The 22027-nt window shown below is 46.8% G+C and overlaps 1 protein-coding gene across 1 annotated transcript; it reads right to left on the bottom strand.

Moving 5' to 3' along the window:
• Positions 1–2494: 2494 nt before the first annotated feature.
• On the bottom strand, positions 2495–12235 carry SFRP5 (secreted frizzled-related protein 5). The gene is made up of 3 exons (XM_015415928.1): positions 11713–12235; positions 6123–6200; positions 2495–3272 (listed from the first exon to the last, which is right to left on the bottom strand). The coding sequence occupies exons 1-3, from the start codon at positions 12233–12235 to the stop codon at positions 2929–2931; spliced, it is 945 nt and encodes a 314-aa protein (XP_015271414.1). The 3' UTR covers positions 2495–2928.
• Between the last annotated feature and the right edge of the window lie 9792 nt (positions 12236–22027).

The raw sequence follows: 22027 nt of genomic DNA, 5'->3' as shown, positions 1-22027 counted from the left end.
TCATATTGGTACACTCTTAGGAAATCTAGGGCTGAATATATGTGTATGGTGAGCTAGGGGTGCAATATTCCCCCCATTTTTCTGCTCTTGAAAAAAATAAACAGCTGTTTTCACCTCCCCTATGGCATGGCCAAATGGAAGCTGCTTGAAATCCACCTGCACAAACTGGGAATTGTGAGCTATTCCCTTCTTGAGCACTCTGCTATTAAAGGTGTTGGAGTGTGTGTGTGAGGGGGGTGGAATTCTACCAGAATTGTTTTTAGTATAGGGACATTATCATCTATTCCTCTCATAGATGTCACCGGGAACTGCTGGCATGCTGCCCAAATTAGTGTTGCTGCACCAAGGACCCCTCAGTCAACACATCTAATTCTGAACAATGACCCCGGAGTGTGACTCAAAACATGAACCCTGTTGTGTAGATTTACATGTTGTTTGGGAGGGGGGGTGTCTTTAAACCCTGGGTGGCTTTGGCAAGAGGTTGGGAGGGGGGAGAAAGTAGTGATAGGGGAAGCAAGCAAGCGATTATGGGAGTGTAAGGTGAACAAGAGGAAGAGAAAATGGGGCTGATGGGCATAGATGTCCTCTCCCCCATGAGTCCTCACAGCCCCCCATGTATATTTGCAGGCAAGAATGCAAAAGATCTTGTGTCTCTCACACTCTTGATTCTTGTACATATATCGTCGTTCTCATGCATATAGTGGCAGTGCTTTTAGTTGGCCTGATTCTTGGGAGTGAGCAATAGATGACTGCCTGGGTGAAACCTTAAATTCAGTGCTTGGGGGCAGATTTAGCACAAATGAGCCTCTGAGGATAGCATTAAAAGGTCATCCCCAGAAATTAAAGATTCTTCCGCCTGTTTATGTGGAATGTAAAAGAAAAAAGAGGAGCTTTGAGCAGGTGCTAGATAGAATTTTTTCTTTTAATCTTGTAGAGTGAAAACCAAGTCATGTTTTGATTTGAAATCTTCAGGAACAGCAGGACTTGATAAGCTTTTGATAGCCTTTGGGCAGCTCACTCCCAAGGGATTACTCTCCTGGGCAGTCACTTTGAGGGTTCCATTTGCCATCACCCCCCCTCCTATTTTTGGTCAGCCTGCTTGAGTTACCATCCTCCCCCTTGTGATAAATGTGCCCTACAGTGAGCAAAGGGAGCCTGCAGGAATGGAGCCTTGCTAGTTGACAGAGGATAGTCTTGAGAGGCAGCCGCAACCACTGACCACGAACCCCACCACACTGTACTGTGTGTAACATACTGCAAAGCAGTTCATCAAGAAAGTCTGAAGGTCTGGGATTCCCAGACTGACTGAGAGGTTTCTTTAAGGCACTGTCTGCACTGAGCCTCTTGCCCTCAACAGATTTTGGCTGGAAAGGAGGCTGGGCTCAGTCTCCACAGTCTGCGTTGTGTTAGACAACTCCCCCCTCCTATCCCAAACTGGCATGCTGCTGCTATAAATATTCATCCCCAGATTGCCTTGCCAGCTGATTCCAGAACTCAGGAGGTTGGGAATACGCCAGCCAGAGGGGCCCCAGGGAGACAACATCCACCCTGTGTTTGCCATCAGCTGGGCTCAGTTGGTGGTCTGGCTGGTGGACACAACCACCCAGTTGCTGGTTTGGCATCCTCACTGGAATGCGTACAATATAGACTTGCCTCTCTAGTAACAGTTTGTAATAGCGCTTTGTAGAGTCATGGTATTTCTACAAGCTGTAAACAGGTGAGTGTGGAGGACAGAGGAGACAGGAACTGATCGGGCCCCACTTTCAGGGGTGTTCCTCATCTAGGACAGCTTATATGGGGAGGGTTCCCCTCCATTAAAACAGCCATGAAGAATTAAATCTATAGATCACTTGAACTCCATTGGCTTGCAAGGCACCATGCCTTGGGAACAGCATTTACATTAGTGCTCTGGGAGCAGATCACTTTCATGCTATATAGCCTTGCTACTCACTTGAAATTGCCTACAGTGTTTAAGGGTCCAAAAAAACCTCTGCCTGAGTTATGTTTCCATAATTCAAAGCAATGAAGAAGACAGTGGGGGGTGAATAGGGTAATAGATTATCATGTCATAGCTAAAGGGCATCTTTAGTTAAAGCATATTACATTCATCTCAATACCACTATATAAGTATGGCAAGGCTGTCAAGCTTCTTGAAATTTTGCTCAGCCTGGGGTCAGAGAGGCCAAAATCAGGGATTGTCACTTCAATGACATTCTAGTTGGACATGATTGTTCCAGTAGCACAGCTGGTCCTGACTGAAATCTTTTTAGAGCAAGCAGACCTTTTTATGCAAGGCTTCAAAGAACTATACAAGTTAATAACTGGAATGGTCAAAGCATAGATAATCCTGCTTGTGACATTCCTTGATCTTAGACTGCACAGTCTTATGAGCTTTTGTGAGTCATTGCTCACTTCTTCAGATACCTGAAGAAGTAAGCAGTGACTCACGAAAGCTCATACCCTGCCACAAATTTTGTTAATCTTTAAGGTGCTACTGGACTCTTGCTCTTTTCTACTGTTACAGACTCACACAGCTACCCATCTTGATCTGTTCAGTCATAGCAATTAACAATAGAAAACTGGAGTTGGCAATATAAGTTTGCAGCCATTGTGTTTCTGCTAAAATCCTGGGCAGTTCAGCCACTATTAGAGGATAACTGGGATTGAAGAGTTGTTACACCTGCTCTTAGTTGCCAGGTGTTTAGGATGGAGGATAATTCTGCAAGTTTTCTAGTGTTAAGGAGCATCAAGATGGACAGAGCTCTCATGAAGATCTGGAGCTTTGTGAAGTTTGTGCTACAGAGGAAAGAATCCTTTCAGGCATGGGCGTATAGATTGGATGGGTCTGATGTGGGGTCTGCCCATAGAAGAAGGAAAGGGTATGTAGTGTGAGCAAGAATGAGCAAGGCTCTCAGAATGAGTGACAATTCAGTGGGGTTCTGCCCCATAGAAGAAGGGGTAATGCATGGAACAGGGGTAGGAGAACATGAATTTGACAGCAAACTTCATCTCTTTGTTCTTCTTCTCCCAGCGGTAAATGGCCAAGACCAGCAGTCTCCCACCCACCTTCCGACCCATCACCAGGAAGCTGCCGCTGAGGTCATCAAGCTGGGGGCAGGGGCAAGCGCCTGCATTCTTCATATGTAGCACCAGCTTCTTGGTGTCCTTGCGCTTCAGTGGCCCTACTTTAAGTAGCTTTTTCTTCTTTTGAGCAGCCACCAAACGCCTCTCCCCATTCTCTTTCTTGATCTCCTTGATACGCATCTTCACCACTGTGCGGGGGAAAAGGATAATGGGTTAAATGATATGGCTTTGTAAATGCAGGGAATGGGTATAAGAAAGGAGAAAGAATTTGGTCAGTACAAGGAGGACTTGAGGGGGTATCTCATTTCCCCTTCATGCACTATTTTCTCTTTCCTGTCCCTGAAAGTCCTCATAGTCTCTCCCCTTTTTCTGCTTCCTTCGGACCCACCAGCCAAACTAACTAATCTGCCCCCTGTCTTCAGCCTTCCCTCCCTGGCAGCTTCTTCCTGGAAAACTGCTCAGTTCCAGCCGCTATGCAGTGCTAACCACCAGGGATCCTGTGAAGACTTGTGAAGGGGAAACCTTACTTTTATCCATATCCCCCTCACCACAGTATTTCCACTTTTCTTCCTCCTGGAAATCCCAGTATCTTCACCATTCCCTGCTTCCTTTTATCTCTTCCCCGCCCCCCAACTTTATTTGCTTCCCCCCAATCTATATTTATTATGGATTTATTTCAATTATACCCCAATTATTCCATAATGGGGACTGAGAGCAGTTTACACCATTATCCTCTCCTCTGTTTTATCCTTACAACAGCCCTGTGAGGTGTGTTAGGCTGAGAATGTGTGACTGGCCCAAGGTCATCCTATGAGCTTCTGTGGCACAGTAAGGACTCGAACCTGGGCCTCCCAAATCCTTGTCTGAAACTGTAACCACTCTACCACACTGGCTTTCATGGGGTGGCTGCTGTTGAACAGTAGCAAGTGGCTGGTCCTGGGTGAGTCACACAAGGTGCGTGACAAGGTGCCAAAACAGCCCTGGAAAAGGCCATATCCCCTGCCTTTGCTGCCAAAACCAAGTTTGAAGGCTGGCCATATTGTGTGGTTGGTTACTTAGCAATGGCCACTGGGGGCATTCATTTCTTAAAGCTACAAGTGCTGCTTCTATTATTTTGGGTGATTTTTAACCCCCCAAAGTGTGTGTGTATTTTAAGATTTCATTTTCTTCTATGCACCTGGGGCATTTTTAGGTTTGTAGAGATCTGTCTTGTCTGTTAACGGTTCCAGTTTCCAGGTTTAAGTATCCATAGATTTGGCCATGTTGAGAATTATATATCTTGACAAGTGAGGACCCAGGATACTCATAGGGAGGGGGATCCCATCCCCTTTAGCTTTAACTCCCCTCCACTGTCACTGCCAGCAGCCCATCACTGTTCCAGCTTTAAATTACATTTAAAGTAAAATAAAACTAAGTGGGGGAAGGATCCCCCCATGAGTATCATGGGTCCCCCCCCAGGTCACAGCAATCATCGGTGAGCCTTCTGTGGCTCCTGGCCACCACCCCCAGGCCCCTGCCCCCCCCCCAACCAGAATTAATGCCGGGGAGCCCAGTGCTCCCGCCCCCCCCATCACCAAGACTCTGCTGTCCCTGCCTCTACTGCCAGGCCCACAACACTCCTGCACCCCCAGCACCCCTCCAGTGACACTGATCTTGGTGAGCTCAGAGAAGCTCCTGCCCCCCAATCCTCCCAGCATTGGTGGCAGTGAGCTCAGCGCCTCTGCTACGAGGCTCTCTGTGGCTCCCACACCCCTTCCACCTTCACAACTGCCACCAGCAAAACCAACATGGCTCCTGGCCTCCCTCGCTGGCCCACTGTGGCTCCTGTCCCCAACTCATCACTGAGTCTATGGCGACAGAGAGAGGTGTGTTGTCTGCTCATATGCCCTCAATGATTTTGTTTGGGGAGATTTAAACCCCACCTGGAATTTTTTAAACAATTTCAGATTTTCCTGCAAATCTTGAAGATCCCCCAAGTTTGGCGAAAATGTTTTCTCTCAGTATGGGCCCAATCTGTGGATTTAGCCACATATCTGCCCATGCTTGAGAAATAAATAGATAGTACTATAGCTGCTCCTTCTCTTTCTGGATGGCAATGTGATTAATTCCCCCTCCTCGTTCTCTATTCATTTAATCTCATATGTGGATTCATGGCTTGACCTTTTGTGGCCCAATTGAATGACTGCTGTGTTATGTTTTAGAGAATAAAAGGTCCATCACGGACTCATTGGAGAAAGTGTCAGACAGTGTACATTCAGGTTTCTGCTTGTCCTAGAAAACGAAGGGCAGGAGCCAATCATGGTCAGATCTGTTCTCAGGCCACAGAAATTGTATGAAAAAGCATGAGTTAGATGGCCCATGATCGAAGCCAGAAGTAATTTTCTTGTTCACAGTAATACTTTATATGACAATTGCAACTGCAGGAACTGCTGCAGTTGCATCCATGGGCTATCTTATTTGCATTTTAGGTTTCTTCATGTTGTGGGTTCTATGGAGGACTTGGGGCAGATCATGTGTGGGGGAATTATGCTGTGTGGCTGGCCCTCAGACTCATGAATCACACAAGGGGGAGAGCTATGTCTGATCGCGAGAGACTAGAATATGGGATATTTCACTGAGCACCTTGCTATCCTGGTCAAGTGCTGTTTGTAATGGAGAGAAGGCAGGAAGAGAGAGTGCTGCTGTTATTTAACTGGGTTTGATTCTCCTGCAGTGCCCATTTGTGCACTGAAGGAAGCCTTGTCCATCCTTTTGCTGTTCCAGATGCATGGGGGGGGGGAGGGAAACTGGTACCTAAAAAGTGATGTGTTTGAGCAAAGGGGTTCAAATCCCCTGCTATCATTGCCTCCCACTTTGTCTGGGGTGATTAATCTAATTATCAGACTGATCACTCCTTGCATGGCTGTGAATGCGATGAGTGCTGGTCTTGGAAACCCAGTAAGTTGTACTGATGGTTGTATTCTCATGAGTGGTTCAGTGGAGCGCCAGTCTCAGATGACCCAGTTGGAGAAACTCCTTGTGGTTTCAGATGAACTCACCAAAATCACTGGAACACATCTGCTCCATTATGCCGTCTGCTTTGTGCTCCATCTCACATTGGGTGCAGATCTTGGACACTGTCAGTTGAAAGAACAGCAAGTGAGTGCCCACCAGATGACTGGGATACTTTTTAGCTTTCCCTTCCTATGTCCCTTTAAGGAAGCTCATTCATTTTCCTGGCCCTTTTATATTCAGTTGCAGTGATAATGATTATTCCCAGCCCCAGTTTGTCTGCATCATCATGAAGGGCCAGTGACAAGTCATGTCTCCTGAAGTACTCTGAACAGAATGGAAGGGCTGGGAAATTGGCTCATTCAGAAAAGGATGCCAGTAATCGTTATGGTAAGGGCTTTGCGTTATCTTCCATGAAACATATTTATTTCTCTTGAAACTGATTTATTTATTAGATTTTTATACCGCCCTCCCTGCAAGGCAGGCTCAAGGCAGTGTACAACAAAAACAGATAATATAATAATTTAAACTGTTAAAATTAAGAGCTGCACAATAACAAGGTCCTGTATCCTAAGGTGCCACAATTTACAGGTTTCATTACCCCGATCAGCAGGGGAGGGAGGGAAGAGAGGAGGACTAACCACGGCCATACAGCCTGGAAAATCTACAACTAACTAACCATACTGTTGCTGTCCTCAGCCATATGCCTGGCGGAACATCTCTGCATTCCAGGCCCTGCAGAATTGTAATAGATCCCGCAGGGCCTGAATGTCAGTCAGCAGAGAGCTCCATCAGGTTGGAGCCAGGACAGAGAAAGCCCTGGTTCTGGTTGAGGACAGCCGGACACTCTTTGGGCCATGGACCTCCAGCAGATTTTTATCGCCTGAGCACAACACTCTCCATGGGACATACCAGGAGAGGCAGTCCTGAAGGTACATTGGTCCCTGACCGTTAAGGACCTTAAAGGTCAAAACCAGAGCCTTGAATTTGACTCCGTACTCAATCTGGAACCAGTGCAGCTGGCAAAGTACAGGTTGAATGTGCGCTGTTCCTGAGCCACTGCATTCTAGACCAGTTGTAACCTCTGGGTCATTTTCAAGGGTAGGCCCACATACAGTGAGTTACAGTAGTCTAGCCTAGAGGTGACCATTGCATGGATTACAGTGGCTAGGTCAGAGTGAGACAGGAAGGGGCCAGTTGCCTGACTTGACGTAGTTGAAAAAACACCAGTCTGACAACATTTGTGACCTGGGCCTCCATTGATAAGGAGGCATCCAGGAACACATCAAGGCTCCTGACCATCTACGCCAGTGTTAGTGGCACATGGTCAAGAGCTGGAAGTTGGCACCCAAGTCCTGAATCTCCCCCCACCCTGCCAGAGAACCTCTGTCTTCAAAGGATTCAGTTCCAACTGGCTTCGCTTCAACCATCCAACCACAACCTCCAAGCCCTCGGCCAATTTACTTGGGGCCTGCTCTCCATCAGCAAATACAGCTGGGTGCCATGAGCATACTGATGGCACCCTAGCCTGAAACTCCGCACCAGCTGGGCAGCAGGGCACATGTAGATGTTTAATAACATTGGAGAGAGGATAGCCCCCTAAGGGACCCCACATACCATAGGTATCAGGGTGAAACCCTCTCTCCTAGTGCCACCCTCTGTCCCTGACCATGGAGAAAGGAAACAACTCACTTCAGGGCTTTCCCACATTTTCCAACATTGGCAAGGCAGTGAGCCAGCAGATCTTGATCGACTGTGTCAAACACTGCTGTCAAGTTAAGCAATAACAGCAGCACTGGCCTGCCTTGATCCTACTGCCTGCGGAGATCATCCATGAGGGTGACAAGCAGAGTCTCCATCCCATGACTAGGGTGGAAACTGGATTCGAATGGATCTAGTGCTGATGTCTCCTCCAGGAAACTCTGGAGCTGCCCCACTGCCGCTCTCTCGATTACCTTGCCCATAAACAAAAGGTTTGAAACTGGGCAGTAATTGGATGGATCGGAAGGATCCAGTGATGGCTTTTTCAAGAGTGGTGTTACCACTGCCTCTCTTAATCCCACTGCATAGACCACTGAACTGAGGGATTGATAATGTCCATCACAGGGCCCTGTATACCCTCACTGCCAGCTTGCACCAGCCATGAAGGACACGTGTCTAAGAGGCAAGTGGTTGGCTTGGCAGCACCAAGAATCCTGTCAACATTGGCCTCCAAAAGTCAGTTGAACTTGTCAGATACTGGATCCATAGATGGCCAAGGGGCTTCTAGTTCACATACCGTATCAAAGTTTGCCGGCGAGTCGTGGAGGAGCAACAAGACTTTATCCACAAAAAAAGCTTGCAAATGCCTCACAGCTTATGGTCAAATTACTATCTGTTTTGGATCTCTGTAAGAGAAATTAAAGATCTAATTTTCCTAAACAATTGTGCTTGGTGAGAGCTAGTGGATGTGATAGAGGCTGCATAGAATTATCTCTTAGCAGCCTTCACCACCACCTCATAGGTTTCCATAACCATCCTATAAGATGCTCTTGAAGGTTCATCATGAGACCATCTCCACTCGCTCTAGTCTTCTAAGCTTCTGTTTCGTCCCTCTAAGCTCCATAGTGTACCATGGAGCTAACTTAGGTCGGGAGTGTAGAGGACATCAGGGGGTGATTTCATTGATGACTTCAAAGACATGTATTCCAGTCCTCTATCAGCTCATCTAATGATTCGGGTGTGAGGGGAGTATCAGATCCTGCAGAGCATCCTGGAACCCAATTGGGTCCATTAGTCTCTGTGGGCAAGCAAAAATATGCTCGTCGCCCAGACAAGAGGGGGCTGGGACCCTCAGCCAAGCCTTCAGGGCAAAATGATTTGACCATGGCACTGCCATCTACAATTAACAGATCAATATCTATGCTTCAGCCACATCAGTGTTTCATTTTACACAGTTCTTTATCCTTGCACCAGTTAAATAAATTTCTATTTAATTTTCCTTGGTTAAAAAAGGTGATGTATTTGGACAGTGCTGGCTCTTCGGCTTGGAAACTGAGATGAGCACCGCCCCCTAGACTCGGATTTGACTGGCATTCAAGCAAGGGAAACCTTAACCTATGGTAAAGGGAGAGTTAAGCTGAATATTAAGATGTGCTTCTCTCTGGTTTGAAAGCAAACCTGCCAGTGAAGGACCTGGACAAACAGAATCTAATACAAGGGCAGATTCGTCATCTTGGTTGATTAAGTGGTCCTCAGGAAGCTTTAGAGCTTCAGATGGAGACTCAGCTAGGTACACATCATGATTCAAAGTGGATTGCAACGGAGGTATCACCACATTTTTCTTTGGAGGAGATGGAGAGAAAAGGTGAGTAGGAGAAAAATAAAGAAGGAAATCCAGGATGGGAGGCAGGTACAAAATAAGATGGAGTTCCTGCATCTATAATGGTTTAGAAAAGGACATTTCAGCAGGTCTAGCTTCTCTCATACCTGTATGTCAAGTGGACCCTGCTTAAATTCCCTCTAATATAACAATTTTAAAGGCAGAAGTATTCTGACCCACTCTTCACCTTTTGTTATCCTAGAGAGAGGGAGAAGGAAAAGGATTTGTGTGTCCTGTAAGAAATTATAAATTAGTTTGTCACTGCAGGTTTGGATCAAAGATGGTTCTGGGGTACGAAGTGGATGTTGACTGTTGCAGGAGGATATCTATTCTTTAACCTTTTAAACGCCCTTGTTGGCACCTTACCTTATAACACCTACCCCCCCCCCCCCAAGCCGTCTACTCCACCAGTGAGCACGTAGAAACCCTATCCTTGGGGTTATGTGCATGCAGCTGGTTACTGGAGGGGAAATGGGTTGGGTCACTGATCCAACCTTGGCAATAGTGAAGACCCCCTCTTAAACATAAGGTCAAAGAAATGCAATTAGAATAAATGTCAGCTGTTCCCAAGGACAATACATCAAAGGGATTGCAGTCATCATGCAGAGTGAATTAGTGAGGGTCCTCTGCAAGGACCCACCAAGTTTTCAGTTGATGGGGAATAATCCACCTGCCTCAAGCTCTTCTGCCTCTTCGGTACCTCATATTCCTTTGACAGATGTCCCCTCCTCCACCAAACCTGTTCTGTACTTTGAGGCCTGAGGTGCTGGGGCTTTCCTAGAAATCATACTGAGGGCAATTTATGAACTGATTGTGTGACACTGAAAATGGAGGCTGGGTGAAAATTGATAGTGACTTTAAAGCTTGCTAGACTCTCAGTTCCAAGGCCTACGTTTACTGGTGGTATCTGTGCTGCCAGTAATTTCCTAAATGAGCAGATTTACACATACAAATCTCAGGTGCTCATTGTTCTAAGAAAATGGATCCTGCAAAGGCTGTCCCAAATTTCCTACTGTTTGGGAAGCAAATTAATAAATCATCTCAGCTGACATTATTAAGGGGTTCAATTTAAGAGAAGCTTGCATGGAAAATGGTGCCCAGCTTAAGAAAATTGGAGGGATTTCTCCCACTATGCCCCTAACAAGATCCCCAGAGACTATAATGAGAAGTAATGACAGACCCCAATTCACTGAGTGTACTGATTCATTATCACTATAGAAGACGTACTGAAGTTCAGGAGTTCTGGCTTCTGTTTCAAACTTCCCCAGTGTGCCTGGCATCTCTTTGAATGTCCTTTACTACTCTGGTAGGTTGAACACTGCCTCCTACTGGTTGATATGCCAAAATGCTGTTAATGACTTTAAAGAACTGCGACATAAACGATAAGAGTCTGTTTAATACAGGCTGCCTGCACTTATTTTTTAAAATTCAGTAGCCTGTCTCCAACTCCCCAAACTGATTTTTTAGTCGGGGTTTCTGTTTGGAGGCTAGAACCTGCCTCAGAGGTCCTGAGGGCTGGATGCCTGATTCATTGAGCTTGCACTGGGACCTTGGCGGTGGTGGGGGAGAAGACGATGCTTGCAGAGGAGCAGGTACTGGAGAAATTCTCAGAGCAACAGTTCTATTGATACAGGTCGCCAGTGCTATGTAAAGCCTAAGGGATGGACCTCTTTATGGAGACAGGAAAAGGGAATTTTTCAAACAGCTTGCTCCTAAAATAGTGCAGCAGCTTACAAGTCTCCAGAAAGAATAAATCACACTATCAGGCTGGACAGATAGTTGTAATGTACAATTCCATTACAATGAAATGTGGGAAACTATGATGAGGCTTGGACAATGGAACTTCTTGAGGTCTTGAATACAATGCCTCGCTGTAAATCTCAATACAAATGGCCTAGTGCTATCTCAGCAGCGATGGGAAGCTACTTGCTGCTTCCATATCAGGAATGGGCTCAGATAAGCAGCAAACATGGAATTAAACCTCCAGGCCTGACCTCCTCCCCCATCTTGTTTCGCCTATCCTCACACCATCCTTCATGCTATTAAAAAGTCTGAACTATGTCCTGGATAGCCTGGAAAGCATTTCTGCATTTTTCAATGCCAGTAAAGCCAAGAGGGGGAAAGACAGCCTAGTCTGAAAGATGTGCAAGATTCTGGCTGTAGGAACCAAAGTGTAGTGGGAAGGATAAGTGTAGGTTACCGACGGCTATAGGAATGGTATTACCTAGGGGACAGTCTTTAACTCAGGCTTTCCCCCTCCCTTCCCATGCAGTTACCTGGTGGTTGAGTAGCCTGGCTGTTTCCAAACTGTACAGTGATGCACAGGTCGTTGTCAAAGGGGAATTTGTTGCAGCTGAGCATGTCAGGCCAGGGGAAGCCATAGGATTCCATAACAGGTGCACACGAGTCACGCACTACTTCACAAAGAGAGCGGCATGGATAGATGGGCCGGTCCAGGCAGACAGGTGCAAAGAGAGAACACAGGAACACTTGTGTGTCTGAATGGCACCGCTTGGCCAGCAAGGGCACCCAGCTGCTGGCTTGCTGCTTGACCTCAGGCATAGACTCATGATCTAGCAGGTTAGGTAGGCGCATGCGCTTGTAGCCCACATTGTGGCAGAGCTGCAGGTCAGCTGGGATGTCCACACACTGTGGCTGCTTGGTATAGAAGCGTCCATGCTGGAAGTTGTCCGACTGCCAGCTGTAGTAGTCATACTCCTGACTTGTGGTCAGTGCCCAGTCCAGCATCAGAATTAGCAGCACTGTGCCCAGGGCATTCCACTGGCAGAGTGACATCATGGCTCACAGACACTCCCCTTAATTCTTCACCAGAAGGCACGTGAGACTAGGTTGCCACTGGATGCCGATGGGAGCCCAGTCGCATGGGCAATGCCTGGACCCTATCCAAGCCAAGTAGCCAACACCTGCCTCTCAGAACCAGTCTGTCTGTTCCTATGAAAGCAGATCTGTTCTCCCCTAGGCTATGCATTAATAACTGTCCCTATTGGAGGGATGAAGAAAGCTGCAGCTAGATTAAGCCAAAGTCTCTGCTCTGGGCTGTTTAGCACCACCCCTTCTAGAGCAGCCCCTCAGGGAGAGACAGCAGCCAATCTTCACCAGGCACACTCCCCCCTCCCATGGCTGACTTGGGAGCCAGCCATGAGGTTGTCCCCACCTCCCACTCTGGGCCGTTCCTCCAGCCTTCTCATTCCTCCTTCCCCTCCTCCCTTTCTGTTTTTTCTTTCTGCTTTCTGCTTATTTGCCCCAATACCGTCTTACTCTTACTAGCTTTCCTCCATCCCTTGCATGCACACGCATATAAGTGCATGTACGCACAAACAGGCACATATGCATGCAGCAGGTACATCCATGCAGACATGCCATGGATAGCTTTGGATCACAGATCTGGACTGCAGATTTCAGTAAAGAAGGCAAGGAAACGGCACAGGCTCCATCTCTGAGGTGCCATTACTATGAGCTCCATTCCAGTGCAGCATATGTACTTGATTTTAATTTGGGGGCAGGGAGGCTTCAGGTGTCAAAATGTCTGTGGCCGGGGTGAAACACATTTGCAAAACCTGTCAACTGCATTCAGTGGGCTCTGTGATGTGCAGTGAATGTCTAACTCGCTAGTTAAATATTGAAACAATTGTGTATGGATTCTTGATTTATGACGCACAGATTACAAATGAATGGTGGGGAGGCAACAGTTCTTTTCGCAAATATTGCTTGAGTTGGACAAATGTCAGAAAGAGAGCTTCGAGCTTGCAGAGGCAAAGTTGTTACAATCTGAGCTCCTTGGGTGAATGTTTCAGCTCATAGCACGATTGCATTCTGGTTTCCTGATGAGGGGACCTTGAAGTAGATATAAAAATTGCTCAGTGCAGAAAGATGAGAGCAGCTGGTTAATATCTGGATCTTTTTAAAGCTCCATTGGGTTTTTGGAGCAAAGTTGGTAAAGTTGGCTGGGAGCACTGAGATTCTGCTTGAGATAATCTGCCCCAGCCTAGACCTAAGGGTCTAGAAAAGGCTGGAGCCCAATATGCAGGCCGTGGAGGGAATGGCACCAGGAGGATTCTGGTGCTCAGTCTGGAAAGATCAGGGTAGAACTGATTAAGATTTCAGGTTTGCTTTATAGGCGAAGGAAGCAGCCTCTTCAGCCTGGGGGCTATTGAGCAGTCAGATGGACCCCTTGGGCAAGAGGAGATGATTTTAGCTGGCAAGCAGAGCCTGAGAATTGGGAACAGGAAATTGAAAGGGCCATGATGGATACCAATGAAGATGCTTGGAACTTAATAATCAGTGGGGGTTGGGGTCACAACATGGCAAGAAGAGTGAGAATTGGAACAGAGCGAAGGCCTCAGAATCTGACAATATCCATCCTATCGGTGATTTCAAACTGGTGGTATGAAACTGAGTATTGGTTTACTGGAAACTGTCCAAGTGTGAACAGTGCATGTTGAGGACAATGTGCCCCATCCAAGGTACATTTTATGCAAACAGTTTATACTTGCTGTAGGGTACTCAGGAGAGATCAAGGATTCTGCTGTTGTCCTGACTGCCCCACTGCCCAACATACTTCCTGACTAAGCAGACAGAGGTGGTCTCAGGGACAGTGATGAGGGCCATTCGACTTATGATCTTTAGTGACTTCCACATCCACAGAGAAGCCTCCTTAACATGTACAGCTAAGGATTTTGAGGATACCATGACTGCAGTGCATCTGCCCTAGGGCATTTCTGGCTCCAAACATGTCCTTTTAAAATTTCTTCCATATGCTTACAACCAGTGAATCTATTTAAATCAGTGTGTGGGATCTTACATGCAGACATAAATGTAACTGGTGGACTAGAACTGTTGATGGGTCACTGGGGCAATTTTACTACTGGAGATCTCATAGAACTGGTCTAATATGCCCAAGACAATGACTGCAATGACTGGTGTTCTGGACCTAGTGAAGTTTCTGTTTCATCTTCCAGTTAATCAGCAGCTGAAGATTTACAGAACAGAGATAAGCACTGGCACCTGTCTATCAATCTGGTGTTTAAATGCACAGGAACAGGGGCCAGGAAAAGAAAGCAGCCATCATAAAACACATGTCAATTACAGGAACACTAAACATTAATTCCTATAGTACACAGTCGAAAGGGACAGCGCTTACATTTTATATGGCAAGAATGATCCCCAACCTCTTTTCAAACCCTGAAAAATGGTGGCCACAATTAAAGCCAAGGAGGTTTAGTATGCTTAAATAAGTCTACTGAAATTTAGGGGTTTGCATTGGACTCTGGCTAGTCACTTAATGCACATACAGAAACATCTCTGCCTTCAAAATCTCATGCTACAGTAAGCAATTCACCAACCACAACCCATTCCTATTGTTGCTGCTACAGATGAATACATCTGCAACCAAATTTCTTAATGGATTTCAGTTCTGAGACCTCCTTCTAATACAATTGTTCTTTGAAGCTGCTGTGTTTAAATATAGCATCACCCAATCACTGGAATGGAGAGTTAAGAGAAACCAAAATGCTCCTCCACTGGGAAGACACAGATGCACTCATGAGGGAGAAGAGACTGTCACTGACCAGGCCCAATGCTCTTGGAGGCTACAGAAAAACCTACATGCCTTTGCCTCCTTGGAAACAGGCTTGGCTGAATGGGGCACCCCTCCTCAGATCCATTAGAAAGTGATTTTTCTCCAGCTATCAGTGACCCAGCCCTTGTGATGACTGGCTGCTGGGAAATGGGGTGGTGGGTGGTGGTAACGGCAACTCTTGAGGACTAATTAGTCATTGCTTCTTGCTCCGATCTTTGCCCTGTGGGGAGGGGGTGCTGGATAACTGGGAAAGGCGGTGGCGCACCAGCTATGGGAAGAGAACTGCATCCATGCTCACATTATGAGTTTCAAGGCACTGCTCGGTCCTGAAACTGACTCAGGGGACTTGAAAAATTCAGCAAAGCTTCGTTCTGGTGGGATGAACCTGAAAGCTTCTCACCTTGCTGTGACTTTTTAGTTGGGCCTAATGAAAGTGTTGATATTGTTCCCTTTAGGTTATTTACGCTTCCTCAATCGATATCATAACAATAATGTTCAATCTCCATAGCTTTCGTGAGAGGAGTTAAGCAGCAAACACGGCAACATAGAATTACCATGGAAAACAAAGCACAGCTAGTGATAAAACAGAATCCAGCAAATCCATTCACAGAACTGCAGTACTGTCTCATCACTGAAATATACAAATTTGAAACAGACTCTCTTCTGTGTACGGAATGGAAGTATACCTTTCATTTATTATACTGTATGCTGGTCTTAAGACCATAATAATAAAACTAAACTAAACACCTTTCATTTTTTATAATTGTTAAAAATAGACAATTTGGTGGCATCCAACACACTATTTTAAATTAATCCCCAGGATTATCACCTTTTATTGTCTAAGTGATTGGGAGCTCTGCAGAACAGCCACTAATCTCATGGAAGAGCAAGAAAGAGTGTCTTTCAGTTACTGGAGACCAGGCAGAAATTCTCACTTTAAAAGAAAGCAGCTTTGACACAACATTCAGGTCCTCCCCACTGGATCAGGAATTATGAACAAAGAAAGCAGGTGTTTCTGGACCCAGCCCTTCCTGGGTATGCAGATACTACACCACTCAATATTCCAGATAACACTCGAAGGCTTATACAACTCTCCTTTATCACTGAACAATATTTGTGGCGTTCTTTTTGAAGAATCAATGAAGTGGATTTATTCATGAAGCCACTTAGCAAATGTCACTGTTGCTGAATATCTGCATGTTCCATCACCTGCATGCTATCATGTACCATTCCTCCATGCACATCTTTCATTCCATGCTTAACTTTTGTGTGGACATATACTCTGAGTAGACCCAGCCTTGTCATTGCCAGCAGTACCGGAGGGGGGAACCCCCCCCCCCGTCTCATTAATCTGTGGCTGCCACTGGAGTTCAGATAAGATAAAGGCATGGCGTTATCAAGCCCACTAGGGTGAGGGGAGGTGGCTTTAGGCCCCCCAGTTATCACAGGTAGGAACTAGATAAGCCCAGCAGCCTCTGGTCCTGACAGAAAATCACTGGCTTGTGATGAATGTACTGAGGAATCTGCTCAGTTGTTTTTTTTGTGGGGGGGGGGGGGGGAGGAAAGGGAGAATGGCAGGCCATGGAGAAGTGTCACAAGGTGAGACTCTGCATGTGGGAATCTGTAATGGTGTGAAGGTGGAAAGATGTGCACATGAATCCGCATTTTCAGACGATTTTTGGAAGACTGATGATTCTTATAACAAAGAGGGAAAGGTTTTGGTTTTACAGGGCTCCCCCCCCCCCTTCTTTTGTCTTGAAAAGAAATCTGCCTGGCGGGAAGCCTGCGAACCCACCAAACTGATGAATAGTGATCCCTATTATTCTACCCCTTTCATTCTACCCTGCCTCTTTGTGAATGACTAACGGCACTGGGAATTCCTAGGCAAGAATTTGTGTGTGAGGTGCTGTGCGGTTCTTTTTGTGTACACCGAAAGCTCTATGTGTGCAACAGCACCTCCTACAGGCTACTCATCCCCTTCCCTTCGTCCTTCTTGGTCTCTGCCAAGAGGTAACCGTTCCCAGATGCTTCTTTGGTGGGAGAGAGAGAGAAAAGCCCTGGTAAACCTGGGCCAAGGGTGGGGACGAATGGAGAGATCCAGGAACAGGCCGTCCTGCCAGGGAATATGGCTTGGCTTTGTGCTCGGCACACACACAAGCTCATGTTAACACATTTCATACGCGTGCACCTTAAAGGCCCTTGATCCCCCCCTAACACACACTGATTTCAGGAAACTGCTGTATAGTGATGAATGCGCACATAGCCCTCAAAGAGCCCTTTAACTATTCCTACAGCTCACTGTGAAAACCAAGGGGAAAGAGGGCTGCTTCTCAGCTCCTTTGGAGACAAACGTTTCCACCACTTTTGGCAGTACTGCAATGAATTGTGACCGGGCCATGTTTTGTCTTGGGCTCGGACCTTTGTCTCACACAACTACAGCACTGAATGCTTGGCCCCAGCTGCCATTTTTTAATAATACTGAGCAGGCACACGTGCATGCAAAGAACTTGGAGGAGGAAGCACGAGTGCTGCTGGGACTGGGGCACTCACACCCACAATGCACATCAGGCAGATAAGTGTGTGTATGTGTGTTGGGGGGGGTGTTGTATGCCAACAGAGAAGAGAGACAGAGGCTGAGAGAACTGGATGTAGACAAAGCCCTGAGAATGACCTGTTTGGAGGAAGAGCACCCTACATTCATTTAGTGTGAGAGTCGCCAGGGGGAGGAGCCTGGGGCATGAGGGCTGCTGCTAGTAGACGGCGAGAGGGAGCCTTGAAACACCTGGCAGAGGTGGCAAGGGAGAGTCTGGCCATGCCCAGGCCTGGAACTTGAAGGTTAGGAGTAGAATTAACAACCGCAAAAGCTCTCATCCAGCTAAACAGAAAATAGCCTGGCCCTCATTTCTGGCTCCTCATCTGCAGTTTTTACTCCTCGTGGGAGACCCCAAGAAGGAGAATGGAACCCAGGTCAGACCCTAAGACTTCATAACCCTATTTAGCATCAGTGCAGCCCAAGCATGGGAACAAGGGGACTTCCCCTTTTTGTGCAGGAGGTATAGCACAGCCTATGCTTCTGCTTTTTTCATGGTTTACCTTACAACCCTCACCCAGTTATCCTGCAGGTACCACCTCTAGACATTCTATATCCAGCCTGCATGGTCCCAAAATGGTTCTTCCCAAAGGAAATGATGAGAAAGGTTTGCTGACCCTCATGGGTCATAGGATGCTGTTCACCATCACCCTCAAGCACATTTAGGCCAAGGAGGAAAGAGTTAATCCTGTGCTAGAAGGAAGAAAGTTACCACTCTTCTTCAGTGACTGGCTAGAGGAAGAGCAGGGGTTAATCCTTGCTGCGGGAAGGGATAGCTAGCAAGACCCGAACACTGGCTGGGAGGGGCAAATTGATTTCCCTGTGGGGTCTTTGTGTTTGCTTTTTTGCTGAGAGATGTTATTGCGAGACAGGATGACGCCTGCCTGGAAATGAGGAGAGGGGCCTTGGGGTACTGCTTGGAAAGGGAGAATTGAGGTAATACTGCCTATCGACAGTGTGTTTGTGTTGCGGGGGGGGGGGAGTCCTACCTACTGCTAGATCACCTTGCCAAGGATTAATCAACTAGCTAGGGGGACACCCAGCATTTCTATTTTTCAACGGCATCAAAAGCTTCACAAAGATAACCGCAACTATGCTTTTTCTGAGGTGGGATTACATGGCCATTTGCCAAACAATGGCATTAACTACATGGAGACCTGATCAACCATGCTGTCAGCTGAATGTTGTCATGCTATTGCTACCTCTCCTAAAACAGGTGGTGGTGGTGGTCTTGGATAGGTATGGTAACAGGAGGCTCACCTGGTGGCTGGAGGATACACCCAGCTGGCTTCATGTGAAGGAGTGGGAAATCAGACCTGGTTCTCCAGATTAGAGTCTGCTGCTCTTAACCACCACACCATGCTGGCTCTCCATGCCTTTAATGGTTTCTTTGCTTAAACTGTGGAGGCTTTTTTCTGAGCTTCCTCACAACATCATTGCCCATTTGTTGTCTTTCTGTGGTTTCCTTGTCATTTCTCTGTGTTTTCTTTCAAACCAGCTTTGATCCTTGTAAGAAAGCACAGAGGAGTAATGATGAAACCAAGAAAACAACAAATGCATAACAATAACATGAGGTCTGGAGAAAACCCACTATAGTTGGGCACCCAAACTGTGGCAAAACCTCCATGTGAAAGACCTCTGCATTCAGTTCTGATATGAGGTTTGGATCTAGCTTCAGATCTAACACTGTTAGACTACATTTCCAGCAGATTCCATTTTAATGTGTCTGGTAGTAGGAGACATATTATTAAAACTGATGGCTAGTTCTGACACTGATGGCTTCCTGTACAAGGTGATTCTGAAAAGTCAGGCATTCAGCAACTATAGCCCACTGAAGAACCTAGCTGTAAGCATAGCTTTATGATGAAGTGAATCAGCAGTGATATTTTCAGTACGTCACCAAGAGAAATGAATTGTTAAAAGACAGTTTATGTTCACATCCTTGTTCAGAAGAAGATCGTTGTCGAAACGGCACACCATTCCGGAGACCACCGTCTACATTCACTATATATATTGTTAATTTTTGTCACTGTATATTATGATTTATGAATATATCATTAAGCGCTAAATTGTCACAGTCCCCCCCACTTTTTTCGCAACTCTAAATTCTGACCAAACTCCTTAGAAGGGTTCCTCCATGTAAAATTCTGACGCTGGATGGAGACTGGCTAATGCTTGAGTTACATTCCTGGACATGGATTCCAGTTTTATCACCCTCTACATACATACAGAAATATGGCTACAAAGAGGCAAATATATATTTTTGGCTGCTTAGCAGAAGTGCATTAAAGCACAATTTGATTGTTCAGCCCCGCCTGGTGCCCCTCAGACTTGAAGCTAGGGCACTGTGACCAGTTTGGGTCTCCTCCCATTAATAAGGGCACTGACAATTTGGAGAAAGTTCAGAGGAGAGTAAGTGAGGAAGATGACTGGATTGGAATGTAAGACCTATGAGGTAAGGTAAAAAACCCAGGCCAGATAGTTAAAGAAAAAGCGGAGGGAAGATTAATAGCATGATAACTGTTTGCAAATAAATCAGAGACTACTTTGAGCTGGACGATAATTCTAAGGGCACTGAGCCTGGGACTAAGGGGGATGAGGGGATGAGTTTTTGTAGGAGGTGAAAAGATTTAGTTCTAAACGAGTTTCTAGTTATTAGGACAAGTAGGAGATCCCATCACTGGGCATCTAAATTTTTTAATACAAATACCTTGAAGGGTAGGATTGGGTCAGATTGTTCCTGTTGAGATGTGGAGCATGTGGACTGCAGGGTATCTTGAAGTTCTTTTTTGCCCTAACATGCTGAACCTGTTTTGTTTTGGGGGGAAATCAGGGATTCCCTTGAAAGGGGCTAGATACTGGATTTTGATAGGCCTTTCATTTCTACTAGGGCTGCTATCATTCTATTTCTATTTATTTCCCTGTGCCTGTTCCTATAACAGGCAGAAATTCAACAGGTGAGCCACCTGTTGTATTTCTGCCCTACTTGCCGTCCTCCCTCCCACTACTATGTTAAGAGCACTGTCCCTAGTATTAAATGAGTATTCGAGTACCCTCTCTCTCCTTCATCGGGTGCTCCGCCTGAGGTACTCCTCCCCAGCCTCGTTAGAGCTGATCTGTTTCCTGTCCATCAAAACTCAGCCAGGCCCAGGGTCGCTGCAATTACTGTCTCCTCAGAGAACGAAAGCAAGCGCATTACATGTGCCTGCGGCTCAGCCAGCCAAAAGACCAATTAGTGTAACTGGCTGTGAACATCATGGCCAAATTTGGCTGCTTCTCTGAGGAACAGCTTCCTGCCAGACTGCTGTCCCCTAGTGCCGCAGCGGTGGTTGGGTATGAAGGGATGGCCTCCACTGCACTTTGCTCTCCCTGTTCTGTCTTTTCCTCCTGCATCCACACACACACACGCACCCCTTTTTTCTCCAGCCTAATGTTTGCTTGAGAGGATCAAGTCCCAAGAAGGCCAATGCTATGCCGGGGATTATTAGGAAGGGTATTGAAAGCAGATCAGCCAATATCATAATGCCCCTATATAAATCAATGGTGCGACCTCATTTGGAGTACTGTGTGCAGTTCTGGTCACCACACCTTAAAAAGGATATTATAGCTTTGGAAAAAGTGCAGAAAAGGGCAACTCGAATGATAAAAGGGTTGGAACACTTTCCCTAGGAGGAACGGTTAAGGCGCTTAGGGCTCTTTAGCTTGGAGAAAAGACGACTGAGGGGTGACATGATCGAGGTTTATAAGATTATGCATAGGATTGAGCAGGAAGAGAAAGGTACTTTTCTCCCTTTCTCACAATACAAGAACTCGTGGGCACTCCATGAAACCGCTGAGCGGTTGGGTTAGAACGGATAAAAGGAAGTACTTTTTCACCCAAAGAGTGATTAACACATGGAATTCACTGCCACAGGAAGTGGTGCCGGCTACAAGCATGGACGGCTTCAAAAGGGAATTAGATAAGCACAAGAGGGGGACCTGCGATACTCGCGGGGGGTGAGAGAAGAGCTCCGTCTCATCCATCACCCCCGCTCGATCTCCCCGAGGCGGCGGCGGCGGCGGCGAGGCCAGTCCTCCTCCCCCCGCCCGGCTCCGAGGCGGCGGCGCCGAGGCCGGTCCTCCCCCCCACCCAGCTTCAAGGCGGCGGCGGCAAGGCCGGTCTTCCCCCCCGCCCGGCTCCGAGGCAGCGGCGGCAAGGCTGATCCTCCTCCCTGCCCGGTTCCGCGGCGGCAAGGCCGGCTACAGAGCATTCCCTGTGCATGCGCAGGGGACGCTCTGTCACTTTTGGGGGGGTTTAAGTATCCCCCCGATTTTTTAAAAACTTTTTAGATTTTTGTGCACACCTGGGGACCGCCCCATGTGTGCACAAAACTCTCCCTCCCCCCCAAGTGCCCCCTCTGTG

This window comes from Gekko japonicus, unplaced genomic scaffold (genome assembly GCF_001447785.1).
Source record: "Gekko japonicus isolate JY-2015 unplaced genomic scaffold, Gekko_japonicus_V1.1 scaffold59, whole genome shotgun sequence".
NCBI lineage: Eukaryota > Metazoa > Chordata > Lepidosauria > Squamata > Gekkonidae > Gekko > Gekko japonicus.
This window is presented reverse-complemented; position numbering and strand designations above follow the sequence as displayed.

Bases quoted from the DNA above. Each gene is read 5' to 3' on its own strand.
- SFRP5 (XM_015415928.1), bottom strand. From the start codon at position 12,235: ATGATGTCACTCTGCCAGTGGAATGCCCTGGGCACAGTGCTGCTAATT. The intron at 6,201-11,712 runs GTAACTGCATGG...TTCAACTGACAG, and splicing joins CCAGGCTACTCAACCACCAG to TGTCCAAGATCTGCACCCAA. The intron at 3,273-6,122 runs GTGAGTTCATCT...TCCCCCGCACAG, and splicing joins GATGTGTTCCAGTGATTTTG to TGGTGAAGATGCGTATCAAG.